The 25,197-nt window shown below is 30.1% G+C and overlaps 1 protein-coding gene across 6 annotated transcripts in view; it reads right to left on the bottom strand.

The window, feature by feature from the left end:
• The window catches only part of LOC122858356 (mucin-5AC-like), a 137,547-nt gene that overhangs the window by 46,981 nt on the left and 65,369 nt on the right, over positions 1-25,197 (bottom strand). For 3 of the 6 annotated variants that reach the window (XM_044161196.1, XM_044161203.1, XM_044161197.1), the window contains exon 3: positions 13,233-13,329. In XM_044161196.1, coding sequence (XP_044017131.1) covers positions 13,233-13,329 — 97 coding nt within the window. Of the gene's footprint in view, positions 1-973; positions 1,026-1,313; positions 1,330-13,232; positions 16,179-25,197 lie in introns of those variants that run through there. The other 3 variants (XM_044161200.1, XM_044161199.1, XM_044161198.1) reach the window with 3 other exon arrangements.

Below are 25,197 nucleotides of genomic sequence, written 5' to 3'. Positions count from 1 at the left end.
ATTCTGTACGAGCTTGAAGAAAGCGCTTGGTAAATATAAATAACATCTTTTTCAATATTCTAACGATGGGTTATAAGGGAAGAGTAAAAAACGAAATTTGTTTAAGCATCAAATGCAAACACAGGCTGCTTAAAAAGGGTTTCGATGAATCAAAACAGGTAGAAACAGAGAAATAAAAAAGACTATATTAGGCATATCTTTAACAGAAGACTAATCAGATAAAGAAAAAAAGACTGACAAAGTGAATTGGAATATGATGAAGTAAATGATATGATAATTTCGAATGAAAAAATAGAAAGCTGATGAGTAAATAAACTGATATACTAGAGCAGGGTCAAGTTGAATCTGTCACAGTGCTGTGACTTGAACGCCATGAATTTAACATCCACTGAATTTATACGATTACACTGATTACACTCGTAACAGAAGCCTGATCGGAAAATCATGATTTTATTGATCAGCAATGATAAGATTTATTTCACGCTATAAACAACCAACTCAGAGGTTTTATTATTACAAACATGATTAAACCAATTGAACTTTTTAACTGAGAGAGATAAAGCCTTGAAAATAATGAAGGAAAGCCTCTGAGAAGATGTCACAAAATTTCATAACTACTTTTGGCTTGTGCGGGATAAACTCTATGACGCGTGGTAAAATACGAAAATGTCTGAATAGAAGTTGTGATGCCATACGAAAGATAACAGGGGTGGGATTAGGGTGCTTTACTAAAGACGGCAGTAATTTCCTAGAAATTGGGAATGACGGGTCGGTGTGGTTAAAGAAAGAAGGTAATGCTGTTGATTGACAACGGAGAAAGAGAAAAGGTATATCGTAGTGGAAGCTGGTATGTAGAGCATGAAGAGAGGGAAAAACAGACGTGACTACCACGATGAAATAGCTATGAGAATGATAATTCGAAGTAAGTAACCACGACAAATTCCAATATCTAAAGAAATATGTATGGAAATACTTCTCTTTCCGGTCGCTGTGACATTCTGAACCGTCATGTCTAACCTTCGTCTTATTATGGTAGAATCGTGTGGTTTGGCCTATTCAAGACCAGTGCTTCTACTTCGTTACTGTCCCGTGACGGGCTAGCACAACCCTAGAAACAATTTAGATTTTTATATAGAAACATTTGGTTACTTGCAACCTTTATCGATAGCACTTTTTACGATTTTTTTTTACAATAAATAATTTTCAAACCTCTATACTCAAATCATGTAATAAGTAATCATCTGATTATTTGAATAATCAGATTTTACAAAGAAATCTTAATTTCTTTATCCATGGATTCCTTCGGTACCTACATTGTTAGTATTGTAGAGCAAGCCAACACAGCACTCATTCACCGTTGAGCAATTCTCTTGGTAAAATTTAATTAAAACAATCAAATTATGGAATGAGTAGAAGATGATGGCTGAACTGCCGCCTAAAAAAGGAGAAGACGTGGGTTGACTCTACTGAGTGTGGGGCGAAATCATATTTTTTTCTCCTTTTGTCAGATTGTACAGTTCGCCTCCAACTTTCTGCAAACGAAATAATGCATTAGAGAAAAAATAATAATAATTTGATTTTTTTTCCACTGCTAACTTAAAATATATATTTATACGTATTCCCAATTTTGTAAATTTATAGAGTATTTCGTTTTGTTCATTTTGGTGTTTTCTGTTGTTTTTTTTTTATCCCTTTTTGGAACAAAGTCTAATTGGTATGCTTAATACGCCTGCACTCGAACTCGTCCAGTTTTGGTTCGTTTCGCCGAGAGGTTACTTAGCAGCATATCTAGCTCGCTACTTTATACTTTGTTTAGTCCTGATAGCATTAGCTCCTAAGGGTGAATGCCAGTTCTGAGCTTTCGGCGTTTTACTAACCCGAACTACCCACTTGAAGCCTTCAAAACCTCACTCTCTCTTTAGAAACTTCTCTTTCCATTGGAAGGCTGCCTTCTACCGAGTAGAGACAGATACCGTTCGGCATTCACCAACCTCACGTGCTTAGAAATCTTGATCTACTCTCTGTGTACTAACTTTTTTACCACCAATGCTGTGTTTTTTTTTTTTTTTTTTTTTTGCTTCCCTGGTCCTTTTTTTCTTCACTTTTCATCTCCTCTGACACTTAATACGCGCAAAGCATCTGAAATCTTAGGTGCTAAGTTTGAGTGACCAAGAAGGTGCCTGCATAAATAAGGGACACTGATTTTGTATTCTTTTTTGGATTTTTAAAAATTAAACTTAGTTTTCGAAATTCAATTGATTGAGCCAAAAACCTCTATTTATAAAATCTGTTATTTTAGCCAAAACTTGTAAAGTGTATTTATATTTATGTGAAGTGAAATATGTTTCATCATGCTATAGCTTATGAAATATAAAAAAATATACAAAAAATTGAGAGAGTCAATTTTCGAAAACTGAATAAGAGTAAGTTAAGAAAGCCATAAAAAAAAAAAATATAAATAAACGGTGCAAGCATCGGGAATTCAAGTTGAAAATAACGTTATTGGAAAACGATGATTTACGATAGTGGTTTTTCTTCTTGCTTTTTGAGGGTTGAAATCCACCCTTCAAAAGATGAAACTCACCCAGAGGGTTACTGAACAGCTTTCCATACCTCTTTCCTCTCAAAAGTGGGGCGTTAATAACGTTAATTAATATTTTGCGAAAGGTTTGGCGGTCGAGCAGGTTACCGAAGGGGTTGAATATGAACGGGTCTGGGAATGGTTGGGACGACAATTTGCCAGCTGGCAGCCGTTTCAGACATCTACAACGACCAGTTTTAACTGAACTTATAAAATATATACTTGACTCGTTGATTTTCAATGCTTACAGAGTCAACCAACATTTGATTTTGTTACTGAGTGTTCTGTCAAGTTACACCTATTTTTAATTGGAATTATTTTATAAATTAATGAAAGTTTATTTTCCTATTTATTTTTTTTTCTTTTTCGTCACCTTATAAATTGCAACATGCGCTATTCATAAACGAGTGACCTCCAGATTTTTCAAAATTTAATGATTTGACTACTTTAAAGAAAATGCGTTAAACTCACCATTTTATAAATTGTTGTTGTTGTTGCTGTTGTTGTTTTTGTTGTTTTTGTTGTTGAAGGTGATCAATAGACGCGTAATCGAGAGGATTGATTTTTCGAAAATGCGTGGCATAAAGGGGTGCTTTTGCCAATCATATTTATGCTAGCCTGAGGCTTTTAAGAGGATCTAGTAAAGATTGTTGAAAATAAGAACATATACCATACTTATCCGAAACATAAAGTAAAGCTCAATGTGAATCACGTAAAAGCCACGTAGATGACGCGGTAAAATTGAATGCTCTACGGGTGTATTTTTTTCTCTAGATGGAATATTACCACGTAAATGGAAAAAAATAAACGGGGTGGAATTCCTAGAGAAAAGTTTTCCTTGCCACCATGTATCTGCTATGTATGTAACAAACAACAATGTGAATATAGAAATAAATATCGTGACAGGATCCTCTCTTTTCATTTTTTTTTGTCTGAACCAATCGTCCGTAACTTAACGTGATTCGTTTCAACTCACTGGCTTGAGATTGACCCTTCTGTATTTTTTTTTTCTTTATTCCATTTCAGAGTATAACCAAGAGAGACAAGGTTATTATTCTCTGGCTTTGTTATTCTACCAAGGAAATTTTTTATTACCTCCCATTGAAGTTAAATTTTTCGTTAGTGACAACAGTTTATGGTCCAGTATGTTATCATTACTTAAATTAATTCAAAATTGATATTAGCATGCGTTTAACATTCACTGGAAAATCGAATTTTTATTCTTTTAAATTTGATTATATCATTTTAATTCATTGTCAGTATGTAATTTTTTCAAATATTCTATTTCATCAGAAAATTCTCATAGGGACTGAATTTTTTGTTATCAAAAAAAAAAAAAAAAACAATATTCTTTGAAAACAAATAAATAAAAATTTGAATTAATAGAATCAATAAATAACAAAAAATGCAGTTACTCAAACATTTTTAGCTTTGACAGTATTTTGAAAAATTGACAGGAATAAATCGACCGCTATCAACAGTCTTTATATTATAATTGATATTTATTATTATGAAAGTGTATCTTAAAAATTCAAATCCAACAGCAATAAATATACAGATCGCGTAGAAATTTTGTGGTTTATACACGAAAAAATCAATCTACTGTTTAAACAATAGATTAATTATAAAAAATAAAAATAATTAAATTATTAACAATGTATGAAATTTTAATAACTCTATCATATTTTCTGGAATCAATAAAATTATCAATAATTAATATTTCCAACCAATGGTATATTGACCATTTATTGATATAATTATATAAACAATATTATGATTGTTTTTTTTTTTTTTTTTTGTATTTTTAACGGTTATTTCGTGTATAAATTTTTTTTTCTTTGATATCAATGAAATTCCAAATAATTATTATTCTTTTTGTACATATTCCTTTTTTTATGGTAATTTTATCGACATTAATTTCTTTTTAAATATGAATCACTATTGGGCATACCGTACACAAATGTGGCAATGAAAATTCATAACCATAGATATAAAGTTTTAATGTAACAAATTGTCTACTGGGTCCAGCGAAAAACAGAACGGTCATTGAATGAGCAGCTCTATTTTATGTTTATTCATATATTTTTACAACATAATTTAATCAACATTCTTATATTTTTTCTATTGGGGCACTTCTCAAAATTATCGTTATTGTCACTTGCAAGTGCGACTTTTCTTATAATGCAACTTTTCTCATTCACGATTATTTTAAACTAGAATTAAGCTTACGATTAGGGAAAAAAAATTACGTAAAATAGAGACACGAAATGAAGAAATATGTTGAATATCCTAAAAGTAAAATAAAAAGTAAAAATTACATTCGAAATGCGAAACAAGGGGGCATGTAACCGATGGTGTCGAGGCAAACGAATGTGCTACTAAATATGCTTCTTAATTATCATTATTGCTATTGTGTTTCCAACCATGAACAAAATTGTGTGTTGCTATGATCCCTCGACAATAACGAATACATACAGTCATGAATTGCTAATCTTGCATTGCTGCCCTTCTACACTTCATGGCACTCTCAACGCCCCGTGTACCATATTTCTTTTAACAAACTCCCATTCCAAGCTTTATGTGCGAACAGGAGCCCTTAAAATTTCCCGGGATAAATTCTCGCCTCGTGATATAATTTAGTTGATTTTCTAAAGCGTTGGTCGTGTATTTGCGTTTTCATGTATCCAAGTTCAAATTGAAAAAGAAAGAGAGAATGCTGAAACTTTTCTAAGATTATGGATTTCTTTAATAAAATTACATTAAATAGCTTTGATCAGTATAGAGGCTGATTTAGTTGTTATTATTTAACCTAAATTACCTGGTTCGAAAGAGTTTAAAATCTCTTATAAATAAGCTTTATTATTTTAGAAAATTCGTGTCATTTTGATATATAGATTCTCAGGTAACTGAATTTTAACTTGTATTCGTAACACTGTCCGTTTTCTATTTTGATTCTGTATTTAACTTCGTAATCAATAAATAATGATTGATGATTTCTCGTATAATCCCATAAAATACTATTGAACGTTTGATATATGCAAAAAAATTAGTCTTATTTCATCGGCTGAGTTTGTCGAAACGTTTTTCTTGTAGCTGTGCAAATATTTGGTGAATTGTAAATAGCAATATATCACTAATAACAAATTGAGTTTTTTTAAGAAAAGAAAAAATCAAAGGCAAACATACTATAGGATCTTTGATGTAAGAAAACAAGGATATGTTATAGTTAACAATGTATATTTACAACTGAGCTACAAAAATTCTCAAAATTCTTTCTTTAGAAATTGGTTTTAGATTCTGGGCAGTTTTTTCTAGTTTTTTTGGCTGGAGAGATTTTTTGAGGGCGTTAATACTAACTGCTTCTCTTCAGATTTAGTGTATTTCTTTATTTCTTTTTGTGCAACTATATTGCAAGAACACTCTTATAATTCCTAAAACAAGAAGGCTTCTTTAGCATGTATTATACATAATTCAGAGAATCATTGCATATCAATTTTTTCTGTGTGAAAAATGAGCATGCTCACACAAAGTGTTAAGAGTTTAAACTGGAAGAGGGTTGGATACGATCATGCAAAGCATGGAAATTTTTTTATCCTAAAATGAAAATAGACCAACAGTCACACATGTGTGCAAAGTGAAAAAATATAGTTTTGAAAATCCGTGATTTGACTTAAGGCTTATCAAACTCTGAAACTCTGAAATACAAGTCTTGGTACGATTTAAGTTGATGAATTTCAATCTGTAAAAAATTTTGAAAAGATTTAATTTTGAGACTTGATTTATAATAAAATCAAAAAATTACTTTTAAAATAGTACTAAATTTTCAATATTTTTAAAATAGAGAAAAATTATCATTATGATGGAAAAAATGTGTTCAATGTTTATCATTATTTATTAATTTTTCATAAACAGGAATTGTTATTTTTATTAAATTTTTTTGGTTACATTGTAGTCAATGTAGTCATGAAGTCACGAGTTTTTCAGCTGTATTCATTCGCATATAGTTGCAGCCGTGATACAAAAATCAGAACTGAGTCAAAAAAATTTTATTTTGACAAGCCGAGACTAAATCACACTGAATTATACAGTAAAACGAGACTAGGACGGGTCACCAGTGAATTGTTTGTAACATTATTGATTGGTTTTTTTCCATATGATATGCATTTTAACCCTGTCCTACGTTTCATTTCGTGATGCTGTGCAAATATATTTATAGAGATTTCAGGGATTATTTAAGAGCTTCTTTTTTATAAAGTTTGAGGTTTCAAAAACTGAAAAATGATGATTATTTGGCAGTGAGTGGAACTCAAAGCTCACCCTTATTTACAACTTCTCATTGCTTCCGGACTCGATGACGTCGTGTATAAAAATCACTAGACTGAATCATACAAGAAATAATATGTAGAAAAAACAGAAATGAAAAACAATAGAAGGAAAACGGTATCCATATACTTATTTCAGTATTAAATCAAAACACCAACGACTTTTTTCCATTCACTGAAATTTAAAACTCTAATGCAATTATAGTAGTGAGACCACACCTTTTAATTTACAATTGAAAATGAAAGAAAGTACACGTATGTTTTATTTCTCTATGGAGTTTTGGTCTGAGTTTCTCTTCACTTTTTTTTAGGCAATTTTAGATTCGACAGGCTTCTATTGAAGATAGATCATTTATTGATTCATTTATTATGAGAATTTATTTTTCCGAGTGCGTAAATGAGTATCACAAACCAAAAAGTTAGAGGCTTTTTAATCTACTAGGGACACTCTTAAATGTATGGAAGCTCTTTGGTAGTAAGCATAGTTGAAAAGGGGAGAAAAATTGAGGATATTAGACAACACTCGAGGGTTCATGTGGCGCCACAGCCTATAATCATATGTCTTGATTAGCACAGTAAAAGCTCAGTGATTATTCCCTGGTCTTTTTCATAGATAATTTTGTTTTTGTCTCATTGAACTGAACCAAAACCTTTTATGACGCTGTAATACTAAAAGAGGACATAAGATTTTCAAAGTCTAGTAAAAATATTATTCAAAAGCTCGCATAATATTATTCAGTTTATAATATAGTATATACATATTATGTATATATAATACATATATGAGAAGGCCTACTAGTTACGAACGTCAGATTTTCTCGTAACTTTAATAAGACTCATCGGAAAAATAAATGACAATTGTTTGATTTTTTAGATAATTGGTAGACTTTTCCATATATGGCAAGGCAAGTCAATTAATTTTCACCTGCTTTAAGATGAAACTATTTTTACTTCTGCTTAACTAATAACTAAAACAAGACTTTCTCTCACACCATTCTATAGCTGAGGTAAACTTATTTTACTATTCATCCCATTTGGCAACTGGACCCGTTCGAAGGTCTATTCACCACCTTCTTCAACTGTTTAAAATATCCATTCGAAATTCTCCCCATAGCCTCAGATGAACATCCTTGAATTTGGGTTTCAAACCAACATTCAAATTTTTTGGCTCAATGAGCTGTAAAATCGACTGAACTAATCTGGTATAGTAAACATTTAGCTGACCTTCGAAGGTGGTGAAAATTCTGCTAATGCGGTTTAGACTCTAAAAATTATTTTTTTCATATAAATATCTCACGTTTAGTTGACCAACAGTCATTAACACTTAAGGGCGTATTTAAGGGCGTGTTAAATTAGACAACAATAATTTTTGTTCAATAATTACTCATTTAGTTAATAAATTATCAATAAATTTTTTCTTTTTTTTTTTTTAAATTTTTTAAATTTCGCATGATAAAAGTGATAAACCATATATCCATCACCTATTATGCGATTCATCAAAAAAAACAACATGCCTGACGAATATCATTTTTTTATAAAAAATACTTTGATAAAAAACTGAGGCCTTGTGGTCAGACACAGAACAATTAAACTACTACTACAGAAATAAGATGAAAAATATGAAACGAATACAAATATATATGTATTTTACTAATTAAATTTATTTATTTGTCAATACATATTTCTGTTTTTTAAGTGTTTTCATTTATAAAACCAATAACAAAAAGAGCTGAAAATTCTTAATCAAATTTAACAAAAAAAAAAAAAAAAGAAACCAGTCTTTATATCATTTTCTAATATTTACTAAATAAACATAGGGATACCAATAGTCACGACAAATAAAATTTTTATATTATAAATACTGAATTTTTCTAATTATCTTGAAACATAGAAATTTTTAAATTTAGCTTTCGTCTTTTACTGAATTATTATGTATAATATAATTCAAAATGCAAGTTGCAAGTATGAGTATTTTTTAGTCTAAAAAGGAAATAACGATTTGATTGGAAACCAAATGTTGAAACTTCAAAAAATTTGTAACACTTAATAAAATAAAAAATTCAAATGTGTTTGAGTGAACTAAGCATTTTCAGAGTGAGATTTTGATAAGTCACCACAAGTGTTCTTAACATCTTTATTGTTTTTCGTACGGGACGAATTATTTATAATATTAATTTCAACGTAGTGGTAAGCAAGTCTGGGGATTATATAGCGCAAAGACGTGAAGCTCTTCTCCATCCTTTTTGTGATATCATTGTCTCCGAACAAGAAAGAAAAAGCAAGAATGCGGTGACGAGAAGCCAACCAAGGTGGTTCGAGTTTGACTAGGGTGCGAAAGAAAAAGGAATGTGGAGTTGGTAGAGGGTGAATAGTGGTTCTCTTTTTTTTTTATTTTCTCTATTACTCAAGGGGGAATTCACAAGGATTTTGTTTTGTCTTTGTCGGGTGCGAAAACGAGGAAATGGTGAAAAGGAGGAAGTTACTATGTATAACATTAGAATGGAAGCTAAAGACTGAAAAGAAATCCGAAGTGGTAGATGGAAAAAGAGGGCGCTTGGCATGGGCAGTGATAGCGCGAGAGAAGTAGTAGAGACGTAGGGTTGTGGCTCAAAGTGTCGCGTCTACGAGAATTTCGAGGGTGTTTTGTAGGATGAGATGTGAAAATAAAAGAGAAGAGTGGTTATATTTTAGTTTGTATATCTTGCTGGATTTTACCAGAAAAACTTTATCCACGCTCTTTGGAACATTCTTGTGAACAAAAAAAAAAAAAAAAAAAAACTTAGAACCGACACATCTGAAAATGAAATTGTAGACAACCAACGGTAAGAGTCGTTTTTTTTCGATAATTAACATTAGTGTAGTTTGTAACCTAAATTGACCTGCTTTTCGGAATAATATTCTACAGTAGTAATTTTGAGTAAAACTTACAGTCCAGGATAAGTAAAAAGTACTGAGATAAATAATTATGATGAAATTAATTTTTTTGAACGGTTCAATAGATGCACTACTTTTTCTTAAAATTGCAACATGCCCAAATATATCCTGACTTTGCAATTTGTTCAAAGAAAAGTTGTTTGATAATTAAATAGAGCATTCGTAGTCTATATGTACATAATAGTTCGGAAATTTGTACAGTGAAAAGGAGAAGCGAATGTTGTGTTGGTTAAGGATTTGTCTACCCAAGATATGCATGACCCGCACGTCGGTCAAATAGCACAGCCTTTGCAACTCTAGTTCTCAGATCTTGGAAGGAGGGGGCAGGGGGTTAACGACAGGTCAATAGACCTCAGAATGGTTGAACGCGTGCAAATACTTCCTACTTTACCTTGTTACTGCCTTTAGTGCGTCCATCTTTATCTATCATGAAAATGATTTCACCGCAAAAACCAATCAGGCTATTCAAAGGCAAATGCATTACCAACTGTTTCATAAGCCTCATTAAACTAAAACAGACATCAAGTACTCTAATTGAATGACTTTGCACTAGTTGTCTACCAGAATATTTCCTGAATATGAAGTAAAGAAATAGAGAAGATTTTATGGATTTCATTATTGGTGAAAATGATTTTTAGTCATTCTAATTTTGAGCAAAAAAAACAACACTTTACAATTTTTTTCATGAACAACGTTCAGTTGATAAAACAACTAATTATTGTTACAAGATATGCATGATCATCAAAATCAGTCAACTGAGAATAAACCAACACTTAGCCGATGAAGAAAGTTATAGATTAGTCAGCCCTTGTCCAAGGGAGAAAATATATATATATACAATATATATGAATTTAGAAGTGAATTTTAGAAGGGAAGACATGGTCGCATGCGCTGTCTCTCATATATTCATACAAGTTTCTCGCTCTTTATTCATTCATATCTAAAAAATTTATTAAAATGCTAAGCTGGGAGTGTGCTTGAAATTTTTTATATATTTCAAAGATTATTTATTGATAAAAAAATAAAATGGAATAAGTTCGAGAAAAGCTTATTTTAATTGTTTATTGATAAAACTATGGTAATACATCAGTTAAAACAGTTTTCCAAAAATTTTTTTTTTTAAACAATAAACTAAAATATAACTTTTTCTTCTTTATTAGATTTTCTCAATAGAGTCAACGGTTGAAAAAAAAAAAAAAAAAAAACATGCAAAAAAAAATAATATGAATGAACTATTTTTCGAAATAGAATTATGAGAAAAATATTTTGAAAGATTCTACTTTTTGAGTTTGAATTTCACATAGCGATGTATATATCTTATAAAGAAGATAAGACCATTTTTAAATGAAAAATATTTTATTTGTAAATTTGTGATTATTCTTAGAGATCAATTTAAAAAAAAAAAAAAAAAATTCACAAATAAAATATTGGTTCGTTGATTTTGTGCATTTTCAAAATTGGGTTTGTTTATGTTTAAAAATGATAAACAAAGCTGACATGAGGCGGCCCAAGTCTGGCACCCAAGCATTAGCATGCCGTAATCGGGCCGTATGACGGCTGATATATAGAGGATTTATATTTTTTTTTAATGTGTACCCATTATCAAATATATCTAGTTGAAGACAACATTTTTAACCCGTCAAGCGGCCTTTTGTTTATCTAAACTGGGTCAGTATCTGTGTCGTTGAAAGGTCATACAAACATAATATAAAAAGTAATGAAGCATATGTGAGCTAATAATATTTCCCATGAGGGAAAGATTGAAATTCAAAAGTCTCGTAAAATGGCTATTCTTGGGTATGATATTGGGTCATTGTAAGGATTAACCTTAAATCTTGTAAAGTCTACCACTTGTAGAGTCACATTTTTACAGTCGACTTTTTCAAATTCCCATGCTTTGTTTCTAGAGATCTTTAGCTGTTTTCGTGAAAAGCGATTGATAGATTCGATTGTTTACTCATATGATGAGAACCACTAGTATACCTATAAAAAAACAATTCGTATATGATCATTTGCTTTTATAAAATCTCTTCCAATCGAACCAGCGTTGGACTTTCATTGCACATATACGTATGTAAAATATGGAAGCTACAGGTGTCCATAGAAGCAGTATTTTTCAGCAAGGGGAGATCTGAAAAAGTGAGTGTAGGTGAGTTGAGGGTTGCCTCCTGAGTGTTACGGCACGCACATTGAATCTGCTAAACGTTTTCACCCGTGCGTAAAATACCTAGATATCACTGTTTTATTTTTCGCTTGTGTGCTCTCTACTCATCCTTAAAATTGCATTGTATTTTTCAAGCAATAACAACTATGTTCTGACCCTCAAATATAATTGTGTTAATCATATTCTAAATATCATGACAATCAGCATATATGGTTCTTGTACTCTCAAACTTTTTATATTCAGCTTTGCTGACACTAAGATCGAAAAGACTATATAGGATTATCATAAATGAAAAAAAAATAAGTTTGCTCTCAATAAAGATCTTGCTCAAGCCCATTAACATAATTATGAATTATCCTTTGGTTGAGTTATTTAAGCGCAAGGACGGTATTTGACAATACAAGATGTCGTAGTGTCTCTTCTCACCTCTTGTCTCCCTATATTCTCATACAAATTCTGACAAAGGTCGAGAGAAATCGTTTTGCGGTAAGCCACGGGCAACTGCTGCAACATACAATCTAAGGCTAAAGCTTTTACCACCTTCTGAGCTAGTATGACCCTCCTCCTCCGCTTCCTCCCCTACCACCAGAGGAGCGAGAAAATCAATCGACCTAACAACGCCGACAGGTCACTCCCTCCGGACTCCCTATGTAGCTTTTCTTCAATCCCTTACACTATATCAGAGCTTTTTTGACGAAGAAAATGGTTTTAGAAGGTTCTAGACACAGCATAAGCATCTCATGTATATAGGTGAGTCCACACTCAGCCATTAATATCCTACAAGCAAATCCAACGCAAACAACTTTCAACGTAATCTAAATCTAACCTACCGTCTAAGCATTGAAAAGCTTACACTATATCTAGGGCTCATCTATTATCGCAAACTCGTAATGATGAATAATTTGAATGCCAGTATTTGTAATACTCACGTCTATTTTTATGAACAAATTATCTAAATATAGTCACATTTAAAAAAAAAAAATAATAATAATAAACTCATTCATATCTGTAGAAAATATCATTTTTCTATGGAAATATAATATCAGAATAATCAAATACATGTGAAATATACATAGAACTGCTGTACTTAAACAAATTATAAAAAAACTATCGAGTAAGGCCTCAGAGAGTTTTTCAAATGTAAAAATACTGCCTCAAATTCGTATATTATGTTTTATATGAAACTATTCTTGAGTACATTTTTTCCTTAACTACTATTTTTTGCACTTACCTTGAATATCAGTGTTACTCAAGCCCTTTCGTGAAATTGATAATTGTGGACAGCCGTGGTGAAGTAAGTTCACATGCCAATTGTTACGAAAATACACCTGAAATTAAATTGAAAAATTTCAGTTAACATCAGTTTTGAGAAAATACCTCTAGACAACTCAAAATTATAATATTTAATTATCTCGCTATTTTCCGGCTTCATATTTTTTTTATAAAATACAAGTAAGAACTTATATCGTATCACAGAAATATATTCACAAAAAAATTAAGACTAAAACGTTTTTAAACTACGGAAAATAAAAAAATTTCGAAGTAGTAATGTAGTCGTTCAGTCAATCAATAGAAAAAAAAAAAAGTGACAAATTAACTATCAAAAACAAACACTTTTTGATGAATTCCATGATAAAGCTTATGATAAAATTATCTTGAACATTTTTCTGTAGATAATTAATGTTACTCGAACTTCTTATTTTGAAGATCATGGAATAAAAAAATGAATAACTCATTATATATATGCACACATATTTTACACAAATTCAAAATTTAAGAAAAAAATCAATGAAAATAAAATTACCTACATCAAAATAATGATAATCACGATGTATTCCATTAGTTTTCAAGGTTTTCTTTCTGATAGTGAAAACTGTGGGATAACTTTTTTCTCAACTATGTTAAATCTTTATTTTTTGACACTATAGTTTTTACGTAAGATTTTTTATTATATAAATATTAATTTTATTCTATGCAATACTTAATAAAGCTTCCAATATTTTGTGCGTAGATATACGGATGTTTTTTGAGTGAAATCGAAGATTGCAAAAGCTTCTGGCTGATCAACGCTGGCATTTTCAATTAAATTATACTTATCCAGAATCGAAGTCGACCCTTCGTGAAAATCTTATTCGTGCAGCATGGGCTCCTTGTTCCAATTCACGTTCCCATTAACCCCTGCGTCTCCAACACAGCCCCAGAATCGTCTCTTTAAGGCATCAAATCGTAATTAACATTTGGTTCTCCCATTAGTATAATTAAAGTGCCATTCTATAATCTAGGAGGATGAAGAAAACAAGAAGAGGATGGATGTAAGATCTGGCCCACCTTATCTTCGAGTCGTCAGACCCCTTGGTTAGTGTCATTCATTCTTTAGCCATCTTCCAGCCAATCCTTCTCTTTTTGTCTGCTTGAATTTTATTTTACTTCAACAGTAAGCCTAGTTTTGCAGTTTAAGTTAAAGATCACTCGTTTGTAAGTTAGCTTTGAGCTTTTTCTGTTACCCGAGACAAACATTTTTAAAGAATCAAACATTCAGTCAACATAATCACATCAACACTGACTAAGTTTCAATTTGATTAGATATGGAAGTATAAAAAAAAATCAAGAATCATAAAAGAATCATTTTAGTATACATTGAAAGTTGATCTTCACGCAACCTTGTTGTAATGTTAAATCAACGATATCATTGAAAATCTTCAGTGTATGATAAACGAAGATAAGAACAGAAATAAGCACTCCTATTCCCGTTGACATTTTCCGGTGGTTAAATCAATAATATAAGTTGTACGCAAGAGATTAGAAGGGGGTGAGGTCAGTAGCTACGGAGTGCACCCGTAAAAAAGCATGGATGTGTTTTTTCGAGAATCAGCTGTTTTTTAACTTAACCCCCATGATGGATCCACCCTTATCCAATGACTTTATCTTATTTTCGACGACAATTCCCGCGAGTATTTATACCTCAACGATCCCGACTAAGAAAAGTAAAAAGACAAACAAAAGGCTGACAGAAAAATGACAAAAAAAAGGGATATTATATATATTGTATACTGTATACTGTATACTGTACATATATAGTACAAATGATACATACACATAGTATATATAAAACTTCGTTACTATTATTTCTTTCAGCTCTTATTCTATTGGAAAGGGTTTTATCCAATATAGGGTAGCTAAAGATTCGATAGGGAATGGATTGGCATCGTTGAGTGTGAAAGAAAACGGAGACGAAAATACGAAGCATGTGAACTCGGGGCTGGACATATGAAGACACTAATGGCATTTTTACTATTTCTTCATTGCAGCTTGAACCCTCACCTAAAAGAATGCTATGGGGAGAAAATTTCTTTGAAAACTGACAAGTTGGATATTCTTGATTTTACCTCATTTTTTATATCATGATTCATGAGTTTTTTTCTAAATGTGTCTTATGGCTCACATAATCGTAATTCCTCCAAAAAACATATCTAAAATATAGTTATAGCACACCAGCAAATTTTTCTAGTGGCTTATAACTGCGCCATAGTTAAACATAATTTTATAATGTATAGACATCTTCTATTTGGTATGGTATCACCACTAGAAGATATAATTTGGACGTATGCACTTTATTAAAGAGTAAAACGAAGCTTGCTATTTCTTATATTTTTCAATTACTGTTTTTCATCACGTTTTAATAATATTGAACGTTTAGTATTTGGTCACCATTATTTTCACTTTTGCTGTTATTATTTTGATTTGATAATTAGAAATCAAACAAAAATAAATTAGCAGACACAAAACAAAAAAATAGACAAACTTTTACACTAACCTTATTTGAGAGGTATACTTAACGTCATGTGTCATGGATAAACAATTCAAAGTTGATCAAATATAACCTGCGTTCACGGGCTTTATCGTTCTGAAATTATAAAAATCTGTGAAAATATTTTTCATTCTTCAGAAAAAAACGGACTATGTTCAGACGGATTTTCTTATTCTGAGAACGCGTAAACATTTGAAAATGATTAATTAATATTCACTAGCTAAAAAAAAAAAAAAAACGAAGAAAAGAGCCAATTCAAAGGCTTATATAATAATAATCTCACCTCAGTATTAGACCACATTGAATAGGAAAATAGTTCGTTGATATAATTGACTGAACCCAAGTGGAAAAAATATATTTATTAGAAATATAAAATAAGTTTAATTTATATTTAAAATATATGTAAATTAAATTTAATTAATGTTTTAAAAAATATAAATTTAATTTAATTTACATGTAATTGACATTAAATTTATATGTAATCTATATCTATACAAAAAGTGAATTTATTTCATATTTTTAAAAAATATAAATTAAATTTGAAGTATATCTAAATTTTTTTTTTGCAATGTCGAAAAAAAAAAAATTTTAAGTAAATTTATTTTATGTTTTGAAAAAATATAAAATACATTTACTTTTTGTATAGATATAGATTACATATAAATTAAATGTCAATTACATGTAAATTAAATTTAATTTATATTTTTTAAAACATTAATTAAATTTAATTCACATATATTTTCAATATAAATTGAATCTATTTTATATTTCCAATAAATATATTTTTTTCACTTGGGAACAAAACCAACACAAAAAAAGACCTAAATGAGTCTATTCAGAAATTTTCCCAAGAGGTGTTTATTTTTTATTATGCTTTATCAGAAATAAATACGTGTACAAACTCACGTGATACAAGTTGGATAACGTTCTCACAAGAAATAGAGAGTTTTATGTGTCAAAAGCGAGTTTCACGTCACTGTCAGCCACGTTGAGTTAAGCTGGTACAAGAAGCTTTTACTATGTGAGGAAAATTTCTAACGAGATTAACCACTGATCACCGCCAAACAACCTTTGGTGTGTAATTTCTTTATACCCTTGGTAATGTCAGTCATACATAACTCGTCGGTTTTTGGCCTTGATATCTATCCCTACCATCATCTTTTTTGTACCAACACATCTCCATGTATACATACGTTTTGAACGATAAACTTCTGGTAATTTTGAGCATTAAGAAAATATTTATGAGATTTGAATTAACTATAAAAAACTCTTAATAAGATATTTATTTTTCTCAGTGCGTCGTGAGAACAAAAATTTTCTTGGACCAAGACTTCTATGTCATAATCCATGACATGTACGTCTTGTTCCATGAAACATTTGTCTGAATTTTAGAAGTATCTTTCTTGGATTGTGACAAAAAGTTCTTTGCTTCAAGACACTATTTTATATATATAGTTTATCTATATAAATATGTTAAATTAATTCATTAGCTTTGTTGGCTGCTGCCAATAACTGTTGGAAATTAGTTGAATCCTTGTTATCGATGACCTCGTGTATCGGTTAGCACCAACAAAATTTGTTCAAGATCAAAACATATCGCCCTGTTTAAGGATGTGTTAAGGAAGCTTGATAAGGAATGAATCAGAATGTAACGCTCTTTTTAGGGTTCGGAACCCAACCGAGTGTACATTTATTTTGAGGAACAGACAAACATAAAAATTGTGAAAACAAAATAAATAAAAGTGTAATGGCAACGATTGCTATGATATGTGAGTCTTTACATACATTATGAGCACGACACATAAAACAGAGGTGATTGAATGGCCCCTAGTGCAAGTCACCTGGCAAAAGCATCTTTCTGACTGATTGCCATCTCCCTGAGGACGTTCCATTCTACTATCCCTAGCTCGTTTCTCACTCGATACCATTAGACACGGACTTCTAGCACCAGCTAACCAGATGGGACTACATTTCTTATCTTGTTTATAGAATACCCTCAACCATTTGGTGCTAAAATGAGTCGTCAATTTTTTATAGGAATGAAATATAATACTAAAGACAACTTGATGACTTCATTGCGCTGAAACGCCTCACTAGAATGTCTTGTGCCTAAAATTTTATCCATCTAAATTTTAAGTTCTGAAAAGTTACACAAAAGACTGTAGGCTGAACTCTGTTTACGAACGCTGCCTCCGTTGATAGATGTTGTCACAACTTAATCGCTGTCATGCTCGTATTTTGCAACTCAAGGCCACAAGCGCTCATTATATTAGTATCAAGTACTTTGCGCCCTCGCGAAACTTCTCTCACATTGCTGGGAGCTTTATTGCTATGCTTCTAGAATATACTTACAATAAAAGATAAACATAGTTACCAAATCGGACAATTTATTATCGCAAAATCAACACTCACTTTCAATTCTTTTTGTAAATGACTATTCACGAAAGGAATCGACCATCAACTGGACAGTCGGACAGAGAATGTTAACTCTACAGGAGGGTGAACAACACACAGGGGTGGTAGATTCAGGCCTAAGCACGTTTTCACCCTTAGTTTTAGCCATAAGGACCCTTGGAAGACCTAACGAGCAGTTGCTATCTCTATACATATACTGCTTTTATGTTTTATACTAATACAGATAGATTTTATGCTCAGCTCATCTTCATGATGATTTCTTACAGAAACAAACCAAAAGTCAAATTTTAATCGAATAAATGATCAAATTCTGTGGTAGTATCACTAGGCATTCTATCAGTTATAAACGTAGAGCTTATTTTATAAAATTTAGTCGAAATAAATACAGATTATTCAGTAAGTTTATGCGCGTCAAAAAGAAGCTTTGAGTATGTTCAGAAAGAGTATGGTAAATTTCATTCTCTTTTTTTTTGCAAAATGCTGAATAAACTTGGACTCAAGCAAGCTATCTGAGCACAACAGAATCTAGTCAGATTAATGGGGCTCTCATTTAAATACGAATTTTATGCCGATACAAAGGACTGGACATGCATATATACAGACTTGCAAAGAGACGCCAGCAGTAAAGTTAGAGGTGGGGGTCAAAAAGACTAAGGGTCGAAGCGTGTTTGCCATTCGAGTAATGACTTGGTAGGGTCTCACCACTCATTCGGTCAGTAGCTTTGGAATGGTTACTAGTATGGAAAGAGAACAACTATATTCTCGTCTGCATTGTATACACTGAAAAAAAAAAATTCCTATTGCCAAACAAAAAGCTTCTTAAAAATAGGAATTTTGTTCTTGAAAAAAAAAGCATTTGAAATATGAAAGAAAAGTTTTAGTTTAAACAAAAAAGTTCTTCTTTCAAAAAAAAAAAATTTCTTAAATTATATAAATGTTATCTTGGATCATGACTGAATGTTCATAATTTAAAAAATAAATTTCTTGGGTTATGAAAAACTATATCTTGATCATGAACAAATATTCCTCTTTCTAGAAGTACGCTTCTTGGATTATGATGTTATCATTCAAGACTAAAGTGTTACAGTTTAAATCAATTTTTTTTCGATTCAATATTTATTGTTTCATGAACCAAATCTATATACGGCTTGATTCAAGACAATTTGTTATTGGTCAAGAAATTTTTTTTCTCATTAATGAATTATTTTTCTTGAATAATTAAAAAATTTAAAATAAAAAAATTATAGAAAAATATTTTTTCAACATAATTAATCTGAAGTATTTTTTTATTCGAGATTTTAAAAATCCTAATATAAAAAGGACAAACATCATCGGTCTTCCGGACATTTGATTGGTCATTGTTTTTTTCTCACTTACTCTCATACAAATTTCTTTCTGTTTGCCTTTTTCTATTATTTTTTTATTTATTTCGTTAGCAACGAAAAAACAACAAAAAAAAGCGAGTAAACAAAATTTTTTTTAATATTTTTTTTTTAAAATTGACATATTAAGCTAGCACAACTTTTTTGATTGGATCTCGATGCAATTGGGCTTAAAATTTTGTGCGAATTATGTGTTTTTTATGTGTGAAGAAATAAATTTAAAAGAAAATTTTTTTTTTATTTTTTACATTTTTTTAAAAAATTCAAATATTAAGCTAGCACAACTTTTTCAATAATCATCGGATCTTGATGCAATTGGGCTTAAAATTTTGTGCGAATTATGTGTTTTTTATGTGTGAAGAAATAAATTTGAAAGAAATTTTTTTTTTTATTTTTTGCATATTTTCTATATTTTTTTAAAAAATTGACATATTAAGCTAGCACAACTTTTTTAATTATCATCGGATATCGATGCAACTGGGCTCAAAATTTTGTGCGAATTATGTGTTTTTTATGTGTGAAGAAATAAATTTGAAAGAAAATTTTTTTTTTTATTTTTTACATTTTTTTAAAAAATTCAAATATTAAGCTAGCACAACTTTTTCAATAATCATCGGATCTCGATGCAATTGGGCTTAAAATTTTGTGCGAATTATGTGTTTTTCATGTGTAAAGAAATAAATTTGAAAGAAAATTTTTTTTTTATTTTTTAAATTTTTTTTAAAAATTCAAATATTAAGCTAGCACAACTTTTTCAATAATCATCGGATCTTGATGCAATTGGGCTTAAAATTTTGTGCGAATTATGTGTTTTTTATGTGTGAAGAAATAAATTTGAAAGAAAATTTTTTTTTTTATTTTTTACATTTTTCTTTAAAATTCAAATATTAAGCTAGCACAACTTTCTCAATAATCATCGGATCTCGATGCAATTGGGCTTAAAATTTTGTGCGAATTATGTGTTTTTTATGTGTGAAAAAATAAATTTGAAAGAAAATTTTTTTTTTATTTTTTACATTTTTTTAAAAAATTCAAATATTAAGCTAGCACAACTTTTTCAATAATCATCGGATATCGATGCAATTGGGCTTAAAATTTTGTGCGAATTATGTGTTTTTTATGTGTAAAGAAATAAATTTGAAAGAAAATTTTTTTTTTATTTTTTAAATTTTTTTTAAAAATTCAAATATTAAGCTAGCACAACTTTTTCAATAATCATCGGATCTTGATGCAATTGGGCTTAAAATTTTGTGCGAATTATGTGTTTTTTATGTGTGAAGAAATAAATTTGAAAGAAAATTTTTTTTTTATTTTTTGCATATTTTCTATATTTTTTTTTTAAATTGACATATTAAGCTAGCACAACTTTTTTAGTAATCATTCGATATCGATGCAATTGGGCTTAATATTTTGTGCAAATTATGTGTTTTTTATGTGTGAAAAAATAAATTTGAAAGAAAATTTTTTAAAATATTTTTTATATTTTTCTAAAAATTGACATATTAAGCTAGCACAACTTTTTTAATAATCATCGGATCTCGATGCAATTGGGCTTAAAATTTTGTGCGAATTATGTGTTTTTTATGTGTGAAGAAATAATTCAAAAACAAAATTTTTTTAAATATTTTTTATATTTTTTTTAAAAATTGACATATTAAGCTAGCACAACTTTTTCAATAATCATCGGATCTTGATGCAATTGGGCTTAAAATTTTGTGCGAATTATGTGTTTTTTATGTGTGAAGAAATAAATTCGAAAGAAAATTTTTTTTTTATTTTTTGCATATTTTCTATATTTTTTTTAAAAATTGACATATTAAGCTAGCACAACTTTTTTAGTAATCATCGGATATCGATGCAATTGGGCTTAAAATTTTGTGCGAATTATGTGTTTTTTATGTGTAAAGAAATAAATTTGAAAGAAAATTTTTTTTTTATTTTTTAAATTTTTTTTAAAAATTCAAATATTAAGCTAGCACAACTTTTTCAATAATCATCGGATCTCGATGCAATTGGGTTAAAAATTTTGTGCGAATTATGTGTTTTTTATGTGTGAAGAAATAATTCAAAAACAAAATTTTTTTAAATATTTTTTATATTTTTTTTAAAAATTGACATATTAAGCTAGCACAACTTTCTCAATAATCATCGGATCTCGATGCAATTGGGCTTAAAATTTTGTGCGAATTATGTGTTTTTTATGTGTGAAGAAATAAATTTGAAAGAAAATTTTTTAAAATATTTTTTATATTTTTTTTTAAAATTGACATATTAAGCTAGCACAACTTTTTCAATAATCATCGGATCTTAATGCAATTGGGCTCAAAATTTTGTGCGAATTATGTGTTTTTTATGTGTGAAGAAATAATTTAAAAACAAAATTTTTTTAAATATTTTTTATATTTTTTTTTAAAATTGACATATTAAGGTAGCACAACTTTTTCAGTAAACATTCAATCTTGATGTTATTAGACTAAAAATAACGTGTGAATTATGTGTGATTTATGTGTAAATAAATAAATTAAAAAATTTTTCGTCAATTTATTCCTTTTTTTTCTTTCTTTTATTATAATACTTGTGTTTATAAAATCAATGAACAATGAACCTTTTAGAAGGTATAGATACAGGCGCGCGTAGCGCGCCAATGTGCTCGTAAAATGAAAAAGAAAATAAATAAAATATACACGAAAAATTTTTTGGGGAAAAAAAATATTAATTATATTAATCAGGTAATCTAATCATTATATAGAATATAATTTACAATGTACCATAGTAAAAATTTGATTTTCTCAGAAATCCTGTAAGTGTTACTAACAAATACAAAGCAACATGGTTATAATTATAATGGGCCATAGCAAAAATTAATCATGGACTCAGAAATGTCGATTGCCGCCACATTCGCTTATTTTCAAATTGTTGATGTAAAACAAACAAAATCTTATTTTCGCATGCAATGTCGTGGTCTGGTTCAAGACCTTATAATATTGTACTTTCAACTTACAAATAGCCGAAAAACTAATAGTATAAAAAAAAAAAAAAGAATTTTTCAATTAAATAATAATGACAAGTCCGTAATAAGTATTTTCATACAACGAAAAGAATCACGTGAAAAGATGAGTTTTTTTACATTTCCATAGCATGAAAATTCCAACACACTTCCCTGTCACTTATTTTCCTTGTCACTCCCATTATCTGCAGGAAATTGCTCTCTTTGCATATTCGGGAATACGATCTTATAAATACTGCGCTGCTGTCGAGAGTTTTACAAAATTTCAATTTAGGAAAAAAAATATTAAAAAAAAAAATCTTGAAATTTTCAATCCAATCGGAATTAAAAAAAACTTTTTACAGAAAATACTTGTAAACTATTCTTGAACTGTAATATGCAATATCATTCGCATATATAGTCCTGAAAAAAACATTATTGTAAGGCGTTAAAAACTCATTTAATCATTACAGGAAATCATTTTGATATTCAATAGTCGTTAAAAAATGGTAATTAAACTTTTTTATAAATATTGACAGTCATAATACATCGAGGTTGCCTACTAAAACTCATAAACTATGTGTATTTGATCATAATAATCATTTTTATTTGGTTCAAGAAAAAGATAACGACTTTGACGGGGTTTGCCAACGATAACTATAGACTGCTTAAAAGACAATTCCATTCCGATCCTGCTGTACATCGTTCTCCCTGAGGGTCTACATCTTTAACAACAAGATACCCTGGACAAAATGAAAAGGAAAATCAAGAGACCCTTCTCCATTTACTATCTCGCAGCAACGTGGTGAATTCAAGGCATGTGAATATCTACCCTCGCCGACGGTATACAACATCTCTTAGAATTGCACGACAAATCGAAAGGGTATTCAGAATATCTTCAGTTTATGATATTGCCAAAAAAAGTAGTGAAATCAAGCGAGTTGATAAGAATCGAATAGAATTTGACTAAGTTTTGGTCATAAATAAAATAAAACGTCAATGAGTACAAAATGATATTCATAATTACTTTAAAATAATATGCAGGTTGTACATGCTCAAATAATTTGACTTGAAATTAGTTCAATAGAAGCTTGGTTTTTCATAGAAAAGACACAGTTTATAAATGAGAAATAAAATTAGTTCGTTTCAGTCAGATACTTTCGCCAGTCGATCCTTTCCACTTATTTTAACTTGACTGTGTGCGATTGCATTAATCACGCATTTTATAAAGCTGTTTTTTTCTTAACAACAGTCTTCTTACGTCAAAGATTTCATCCAAAGGATGTTGGCAGAAAATAGGAAGATGACCGAAAAATGTCAAAATAAAATGATAGTGAGGAACAGTCACCCTTTTTCGTTGTCCCAGCTTTTCATAAATATTGAATCACACCCGGTGGCATTTCTCAAGGCACTTATGAATCAGACTTGGCTGGCTTACTCTACGTGGCTCACTGTCCTATCTCTATGAGCTCTAGTGATTTTCGCTTCGACTAACTAATAAAAAGTTAAATAAAACGGTCGAAGAATGGGATGCGGTTCTCGCTTACAAAACAGAAAGACAAAACAGCAGTTTTTAGTATCTTTCAATGATAATCAACATAAATATATCAAAAAGAAAAAAATGTAAATGAAAACGATATGAATTCATAAACTAAATAAAAAATAAACTCGTGTATTGACAAAATAAATAAAGATCGATGGAAAATGCACACAAACGAAGATTTATAACTACTAGACATCACTTCTAGGTATAAGGTTATTTGAAAAACAATTTCATATTGAGGTTCAATATTTTGTAGTAAATGTTTGCTGTTCTATTTCAAACAACAACAAAAAAAAAACAAATTTATCGACAATCACTTTTTGTTTAACAAAAAACAAGAAAAAAGTACGGTATTATTATTTTTTCCTAATTTTAAATATAAGTTGAATTTATTTTTGGTACAACTTATAATTATAAATATTGTATACAAATATCGAGGAAGAAGTCACTTGTATAATCTGATGTATACATCAAGAAAAGAATCCTCAATAATCCGTTTCGGATCAGGATCGAACGTCAAACAGAAAAACCTAAACATTTTTCTACTTGGGTTGCTAGTAAACTATCGTTCTCAAGAATAGATAGAAAACAGAGCTTGACTGAAAAACTCGCTAGTTGACTTAGTTGAAGGTTGGTAGAATATGTATTTTGCTTCTCTCTGCATCCGGCGTCTTGTCGTTTCATGGGAAATTTTCATTGCGTAACGATCTTAAGTCACTGGTGTATAACGTTACAGTTGTAGGCATCTCATGTCGCAGTAGCTTCCTGGTGACTGTTTCCGCAATGAACGACCGTAGAGAAATATCTACAAAGGAAAGCCAACGGTGAGACCATACTCAATATGTTGAAATCTCATTGTAGAAAAACAGAATAAGCGTATACAGCATAAATGCATACTTAAATCAATACGATTTTTTCTTTTGCTTGCCATACCAGTACTCGCAACAACATTAAGTTTGAAAAACTTTTGTATTCCAATAGACAAATCAAAGAAACGTTGAGGTTTTGAAGTTTTTTTATTCATTCCAGTTTATTTGGGTTTTTTTTAAAGTGAAAAGAACA

This window comes from Aphidius gifuensis, linkage group LG5 (genome assembly GCF_014905175.1).
Source record: "Aphidius gifuensis isolate YNYX2018 linkage group LG5, ASM1490517v1, whole genome shotgun sequence".
Taxonomy (NCBI): Eukaryota; Metazoa; Arthropoda; class Insecta; order Hymenoptera; family Braconidae; genus Aphidius; species Aphidius gifuensis.
The sequence above is the reverse complement of the archived record's forward strand: the minus strand, read 5'-3'. Positions and strand labels throughout refer to the sequence as shown.